This window comes from Nannobrachium achirus (genome assembly GCF_963921795.1).
Source record: "Nannobrachium achirus genome assembly, chromosome: 18".
Classification (NCBI taxonomy): Eukaryota; Metazoa; Chordata; class Actinopteri; order Myctophiformes; family Myctophidae; genus Nannobrachium; species Nannobrachium achirus.
The window spans coordinates 31,483,995-31,492,331 of NC_137825.1; the positions used below are offsets into that span (position 1 = coordinate 31,483,995).

Genomic DNA, 8,337 nt, shown 5'->3' on the forward strand with positions numbered 1-8,337 from the left:
TCACCCACGTTCAGACACAGACGGCTAAGGAACCCATGCAGCCTTTTTGGGGGGGGCGACCGTAATTGAACGGCTTAGAGAGGCCGCCTGTGGAAACTGAAAGTCCCGGGTTCAATTCTCGACCTCGGCAGTGTGCCGAGGTGTCCCTGAGCAAGACACTTAACTGCCCCCCCGTACTCAAGTCTGACCACTTGAGCAGCAATCAGCTGGGTGAAGCTGAAAACTAGGTCTAATTATTATTTTCCTGCAAGCTACCAACCTGCTCATCGGGAGCAGTTATAGGGGTTCAGTGTCTTGCTCAAGGACACTTCGACACTAACCCAGGAAACCTTTGCATCTCCCAAATAGCCACTCTACCTCTTGAGCCACCTCTGTCCCACACATATTGTATAGTTTGTGTATTACAGTGTCATGGAAAAGTTTGTTTTCTTTTTTAATTTTATTTTATTGCTACTGTATCAGCTTTAGTTTGCACTGAGCAGATCAATATCCAGTATGTTTCTACCAGTTTATGTTGTAGTAATTCTGTCAGAGACTTGTTTGGAGCCCATAGTTACCTGAATACAAGCCCAGCAGCAAGCTTGTACTGCCATCTGGTGGTTATTGCATGTCGTTACAGATTACCTCAGCATCTTCAATAATGTGCAACTGCTCTGTCTGCTCTGTCAACACTCACCTCTCCCTGTCTAATAAATGTGATATGACTAAATACTTTACAATACTATACAACCAGAAAGATGCAATTGAAAATTGCAAGTGTGGTTGCCATGACACGAGTCACACTTGCAAATGAATTCCGTCTTACCATTTGAATTTTCCCCATTCTAGTCAATGGGGGAAATTAATTCACTAATAAATTAATGGCCATATATGGAGATCTCTGTGTCAGTCCTTGTCTCTATTATGCCCCATATATGGAGATCATCAATATTAAGCCCATACCTTGGAATGCCCATATATGGACATACTGTGTCAGTCTCATGTGGTCTATGATGTCAGTCATCTCCATATTTGGGAAAGTTAAAATTGTAATTAAAGTCAATGGAGACAATTAATTCACAAATACATTTATATAAATTAAACTACCGGTATATAATGTATCTCTTAGCAAAATGCACCCCTACGTGTCCCGATCAGGGCGCCAGTTGTCCGGATTTAAAATGAAGCAAACACGGAACTGAAAGTTCCTATGATTGGCCGCTAGTTGTGTTGTTCTGGTACCAGAAGCAACATGTTCTCCATAGGATTCCATTCATTTCCCCCGAACTTTTACATATGATTTTCTTACCTTAATAAACATTGTCATAATAACTACTATATGGTTCCTGTCGCTAGTTCAAAGCCTCGTTTCAAGCACCATGATATGCGTTTTGTGAAAATATGGTCCTATTTATGTTATAATTGATGTCAGAGCAGGGTATGCTGTAGGAGGGGCTTGTGATCATAGGCTTGTGATGATTCTTCTTCATGTACTTTATTTTCGGCAAAGCTCAACACCCCATTCTCCCAGGTACCCCTGCGGTTGCACGTGACCATTGGCAGCCATATAGCATTCGAGATGGTACCATTTCTACCAATGAACGTTGATTTCTACAATGATGGCGGCACCTGTACAAGGGCCAAAAAAGCTGCATTTTCGCAGCATAGAAACCAATAGCCTCCCACCGTCCATATTTTTTACAGTCTATGGTCCCGATGATGAAGTGTCTAAATATGTCTATTCTCTCCTCCCTGCAGTGAGGAACACTCCCAGCCCCATCGACCCAGACACCATCCAGGTTCCCGTGGGCTACGAGCCTGACCCCGCCGACCTGGCGCTGTCCAGCATCCCGGGACAGGAGATGTTCGACCCGCGCAAGCGCAAGTTCTCCGCCGAGGAGCTCAAACCTCAACCCATGATCAAGAAAGCTCGCAAGATCTTCATCCCCGAGGACCTGAAGGTAAACATGGGCTTGTATTTTTTTGTGTGTGTGTATATATGTGTGTGTGTGTGGTGCGGGTGGTCTGTCACTTGTTATTAAGAGCTATAATCACGATGATGTTTTGGAATAATCGTTGTGTTTCCATCATTATTTCCACCATTATTTAATCTATATCTACCGGTATATCTTTTACATTTTCAACTTAGCGTCCCTATTTTGGGAATTTAGTGCTTTTAGTCCATTTTCACTAGTTGTTGAACGACTTAAGGGCTGAAGTGGTTAGAATGACATAGGCTTAGTTATCATTATAGTTATGGTTATTGTGGTGCAGAAAGACCTTTACAGTACTGGTGCTGTGTACAGTATGTATAACACATTTTGATTTAGTTTTAGTCATAGTCTTTTGAATCGTAATGTCTGGATCAGTTGATCGGCTACAGAAAAAAGCCAATCTACAGTATAAGCGCAAAGCGCCTCTGGATGGGGCCGTTGGCCGCCCCCTCCTCTATTGTCTACAGGTGCTTTCTTGGCGCACAGATGATCATCATGGCTTAAAATTGTTGTCCTTGTCGTCCCCCCCCCCCCCCCCCCCCTAACATGTTGTCTAGTTTTTATTTGTTGAGGAAATATTAAATATCTTAAGTCATAGATTTAGTCATCATAGTTTAGTTTATTTGTGTTTTGTCTGTGAACAAAGGTAGTTGATGAAATGAACACTGCTGCGGGAGTACTGGTACAGTGTTGCCATGGTAACCTGCTACAGTCTAGTCTTGTGAGGATGATGATGGGTGTTCTGGGAACAGGTTGTGATGGAAGGACATTTTTCCTGTCTCATTTGTTCTCTCTCTCTCTCTCTCTCTCTCTCTCTCTCTCTCTCTCTCTCTCTCTCTCTCTCTCTCTCTCTCTCTCCCCACTCCTTCATCTCCATGCCTCTCTTCTGTGTTTATATCAGTGGTTTACAACCTTTTTCATATCAAGGTCCATTATTTATTGGGCATTTGTGCCACGTACGGACCACCATTTGATGATATTTTGCCTCTCAGACCCAAAACATAGAATATTTTGTTATCGTTTTTGGATAATATTTTGTCCACAATTCCATGCTTTATTGATGTTGGTATCATAGGAGAGATAACAGGCAAACATTGATCAAAATAACAATTCTCTAATTCTGTAAACTTCTTTTAAATTAATTGATGCAGATGTTTAACACAAAATGTAACTCTTTCTAAAATTAAACCGTTTCATTTTACACTCTCAATAGTTAAAGATCTCTAAGGGTCCATTTGGTTACCAACTCTCCATCATTTAGCTAGGGACCACCTGGAACCCCCATAAGGAGACCACTAATGGTCCCCGGACCACTGGTTGAGAAACTCTGTTCTATCTCTCTCTCTCTCTCTCTCTCTCTCTCCGTCTGTTTCTCTGTGTGTGTTTCCAGTACTGTTGTGGGACTTGGGGGGGCTTTGGGGGGATTTGGCTTTTTCATTTTATTCAAATCAAAGTGGATTGGTGTGTGGCGTGGCTGCGCTCCAGAGATGAATTTGCTGTAAGCTGATTGTGGGGACATATTGGTTGGCACACACAGCAGCGCAGAGTGTGCAGAACGCTCAAGCCCTGGGTAATTCACTAATGGACACATCACCTTCTCAAAGTCGACACCAGCTTGTTCTCTGTCTATCGCTTTGTCTGTGTGCACCGGAGCTGTGGTGTGCTGTGGTCCTCAGGCTGGGACCATTAATGATATCGTCAATGTCGGGCAGAAACCTCGTATCTCCAAGTTTCAAATTTGTATGTTTTTTTTTCTCGCAAAGTAAAGCCTCAGTGTCTAACCTTCCTCTCTCCTCTTCCTCTCTGTGTCTTTTCAGGACGACAGGTACTGGGTGCGGCGCAGGAAGAACAACGTGGCGGCCAAGCGCTCGCGAGATGCGCGGCGGCTCAAAGAGAACCAGATCGCCATCCGAGCCGGCTTCCTGGAGAAGGAAAATGGGGCCCTGCGGCAGGAAGTGGCCGAACTGCGGAAAGAGCTCGGTCGCACCAAGAACATGTTGACCAAGTACGAGGCCCTACACGGGCCCCTGTGAGCGGGCCCCCGCGGCGTCAACGTGCGAAAAGGCAGCGCCGCAAGGTAAGCTAGCAACCCCGCGGGCAGCTAGCTTGCCTTGCGCCGCTACCTTTTCGTACAGCCGGCGGCGTACGAAAATGTAGCGCCGCGAGCCTGGAAAAGTAATGCCTTGCGCCGCTAGCTTTTCGTACGCCGTCGGTTTATGTACAGTGTTTATGGATCGTAACGTAACCCTTTTTATTCTTCCTTTTCACGAGAGACAGTATAATACGAAATGTGTCTCTTCTGCTGTGAGGCGTTCAAGTACCTCTTTTACCAAAAGACCCACGAAAGAGGCTCTATGTGGAACCATTTTGTACGGTTCTTTGTAAACGACAATGTTATTTTTTAATTGAACCTCATGGCTCCGTATAGAATCCTTCTGTTTTGGTGTAAGTGTTACCTTTTCATCTGTATTTTAGTTTTTTTTTTGTTGTTTTTTTTGGTTTGTGACCATGAGGCCAGGCTAGATGATTGCTAAAGGACAAGTTCACCCAGTTTCGACCGATTATTATAATGAGCATTAACGAGGACCACTTATTAGGTTCAGGTTGAAAATGGGTGACGTGCTCCTCCTTGAAGTCCTTGTAGGAGTCTTTTATTCAGCACAGCGAGGTTTATATGCACCAGGTGTTGAGGATACAGTACCATCAACCCCCCTCTCTCTCTCTCTCTTCATATCATACGGGTCCGTTGTTCTGCAGGTTGTTTTGTTTTTCTCGTGAAATGTGCAAAAGAAATTCTTGAGAAACGAACAACCTGCGATCTCCAATTTTACGCCTGCTTTTTTCCCTCGTTTTCTTCTCTTTTCCTTTTTTTTTTTTTTTTTTACGATTGCAAGAAAAAGGGTGACGTTGTTTATATCCTGGGTGAAATCTTGTATTTCCAATACTATCTGAGGTAAATTCTAAGAGTCTAGGTTAGTCGTGCTCGTGAACCGGGTCGCACCCTTCGGACCTTTGTAGATATACGGTAAATGTGACATTGTTTTCTCCCTTTGTTTTGGTATACGTAGTATTTGCGTATTGTTTGTACAGTAAAATGCATCCTTGACTTTTTCTTATTTTTCTTAATCACTCTCTAGTGTTTAATGGTCGGAAAGTTCTCATTATTCCTTCACTTTACAGAGTAAATGTATTAAGCTGAGGGATTGAATTACTACCTGTCGGCTCCCAAAAGCAGACATTTTAGCCCCCACACCCCCACACCCTTTTGTATTAGCGATAAGCTGTATATGTGAAAGTTGTTGCACCTTCACTGTTCACACTTTAAATTAAAAAAAATAAAAAAATCAATCAAATCAAACATTTCACCCCAACATGATGACCCTAACCCATGATGACAAAAAAACTCATTTTGGGGACTATGAAATACTCCTTTAACTTGAGAAACAGCCAGGGGAGAAACAATATTTGACTGTTCTGGCGTCAGGCGAGATGACTTTAAGCTTGATTTATCCTTTGTCGTACAATGGTGTCGCATGGCGGAGATAGCCGATCTACAAGCTCTAGCAGATGGGCTATTTCTTGGATTCAACACCCCAGCGCACAACAGGGTTAACCATTACAGTATGTCGTACATCCCTTGTGTCACCAGATGGCAGTGTTTAGACAGTGTTATATAATGGAGGCTAACTCATAGAAGGAACTGGTCGCTGTTTTCTTTTGTTGTTTTTATTCTTCCGTTTTACTTCAAAGTGTCTGAAAAACCTAAAAGCAATAATGAAAATGTGAAAGGTGTACAAAGTGCTAGAATCTTACCATTACATTAGCCTGTTGTCACAGAAGAACATGGGACTGACCCAATGTTTTCTAAACTTTTTTTTTTCTTTTTCTTTCTTTTTGTATTGTTTATTTGCATGAATAATATCAAGCCCATTTGTTCCCCTTCTGTTTCTACATATTGTATTTTAGTCAGTAGTACATTACATTTTCAACAATTTTTAAGCTGCCTGTTCTAATCACACAGACGGTTTTAGCTAAGCATAGCTACCTGTCGCCACAAAAATGTTTGCGCCTTCAAAAAATGACCAAGCCCGTTTGGTTTGGAATTATTGTCTTTATTTGGTTCCGTGTAGGAATACAAACGATCGCTTATGACGTTCTTCAGTGCAATAGATGGTTTCCTGTTAGAATTCTCCTCTGCTGTCCTATTCCGAAGTGCGTAGCTCAGCGACGAGAATACTCCCCCTGGTGGCCTGAGTGAGACGTGAATGTAAACAAAAGGGTAAAAAAAGACAAATCACAAAACAGTGTGGGGTGATTGGTTATTGTCTATACTACCTAATCACTTTAATACTCTTTACTACAAGACCAAAAGATTACAGTATACAAAGGATATATTGTTATATTAAAAGTTGTAATGTTTATACAGAGCCTATACTCCTTTTCTTTTGTACAGTCTGTTTTTGTTTTGTTTTCTTTCCTACATAGATATTTCCTGTGTATTTTGGAAAGGGTTATATAGAAGAAGCAGTATATATATATATATATTAAAAAATTATATTATCAAAACGGCATGTGCCCAAAGGAGCTGTTGTCTGGGCGATGCAGGGGCATTATGGGTAGATCCTCTGAGGTCGTCAGACTGGTTCAACTATCAGGACTTGGTCTGCTCTTTCTCCACCCCTCAGCCCTTCAACGTATAGTTGAATTACCTCAACCATCACCCCAATCCCAACCCCAATCCCAACCACATAACAATGTAAAAATCCTCTGTGTTCATTTAACATGTGAAAGTCTCTACAAATGGAATCAAATGGACCCTAACCCGTTTGCAACTCGGGAGATTGAGGAAATAGATAACCAATGGACTCTCTCTCATTTGCTTCCATTTGTACACTCTTAAGTTAAATTACCGCTTACGTTTTTTACAGTGTACTGCCAGCCCTCCCCCATCCCACCCACCCACCCACAACAGGATTGTATTTGCTGTTCAGTTGCGTTTCCTATACATTTAGCTTTTGCACCGAGAGGTGCTCCGGTCTTTTCAGTTAATTTCTATGTTTATGTTTTTATGTTTTCTTTTCTTTTTTAATAAGGACCTTGGAGTTGCTTTTTGTTTGTAGATGCTTTACAGTATGAGTATGTACAGTATAACAGTTTTAATGGCTATATTATATTTGGCCTGGAGGAATGTATTCAATCTGAAGCACTTATTTTATGTTCCGTCTTTTTATGTTCTTTTCTTTATTGGTGACCGCTCTCTACAAGCTTTACGTCTCTCCCAGGTGTTTATTATTCCTTTAATTTCCTCTCTCTCTGAGGGCCTGTTTATGTTTGAATATGTGTTCTCCAATATTGTTCCCCCCCTCGTCCTTGATTATGTTTTTCATGATCAAATTGAAATAAATAAAAATGTTTAAAAGAAAACTCTACTGTGTTGAGTACTGTATACTGTACTGTGTGTGTGTGTGTGTGTGTGTGTGTGTGTGTGTGTGTGTGTGTGTGTGTGTGTGTGTGTGTGTGTGTGTGTGTGTGTGTGTGTGTGAGAGTGTGTGAGAGTGTGAGAGAGAGTCATTCACATACACTGTAGTGTAGTAATCAATGACTTTGTTCAATTATTTTAGCTGCTGGGCTTGATGAGTCCGACCAAAGGTCACAGTTTAGTATGTGAACCGTACCGTCTGTCCGTGTTTGCTTTTTTACGGTCTATGTGTTTGTCGCTCTGACAGCTTGCTCTGACATGACTGTGATGTCAGGGGAAACACTAACAGAATCCCTTTTATGCCCATATATGGAGATCCCTGATGTCCCTGACTTAATGCCCATATATGGAGGCCACATCGGCCACATACCAACCAACAGAATCCATATGGCCAAGACAGATTGCCAAGACAGACAGGGATTTCCATATATGGGCATAAAAGGGATTTATGTATGATGTCAGATGTCATAGACGTCATAGGACTTTCACATAAAGAATAACTGAGTAAGCAATGTTTGGGGTCTCACAGCATATCTCCATATACAGTACATGGATTTCCATATGGGTACCAGGAGTCTCCATATGGGTACCAGGGGTCTCCATGGGTAACTGGTCCGATATACATCACCGGCGTCTTAATGGTTATGATGATTATGATCATCGTCATTATTATTATTAAATTGGCCCAGCAAATTGACAACCGGCAACAAAAGAATATTAATTTCTGACCAGTCACAGAAAGCACATACAAATGTTATGTTATGCTGTTCCAATATTAACCACTAGATGGTAATCTATGCCAACTCATATAGATGCCTTAATGGTCCACGTCACATTGATATAAACCAGCATGCGCACGCCGGTCGGCACCAAATGAACCCCACC

General features: G+C 42.0%; 1 protein-coding gene across 1 annotated transcript in view; it reads left to right on the plus strand.

The window, feature by feature from the left end:
* The window catches only part of hlfb (HLF transcription factor, PAR bZIP family member b), a 20,046-nt gene extending 12,679 nt beyond the window's left edge, over positions 1 to 7,367 (plus strand). The window contains exons 3-4 of the mRNA XM_080746967.1: positions 1,738 to 1,940; positions 3,791 to 7,367. Coding sequence (XP_080603093.1) covers positions 1,738 to 1,940; positions 3,791 to 4,006 — 419 coding nt within the window. The 3' untranslated portion in view covers positions 4,007 to 7,367. The remainder of the gene's footprint in view (positions 1 to 1,737; positions 1,941 to 3,790) is intronic.
* Positions 7,368 to 8,337: the final 970 nt, after the last annotated feature.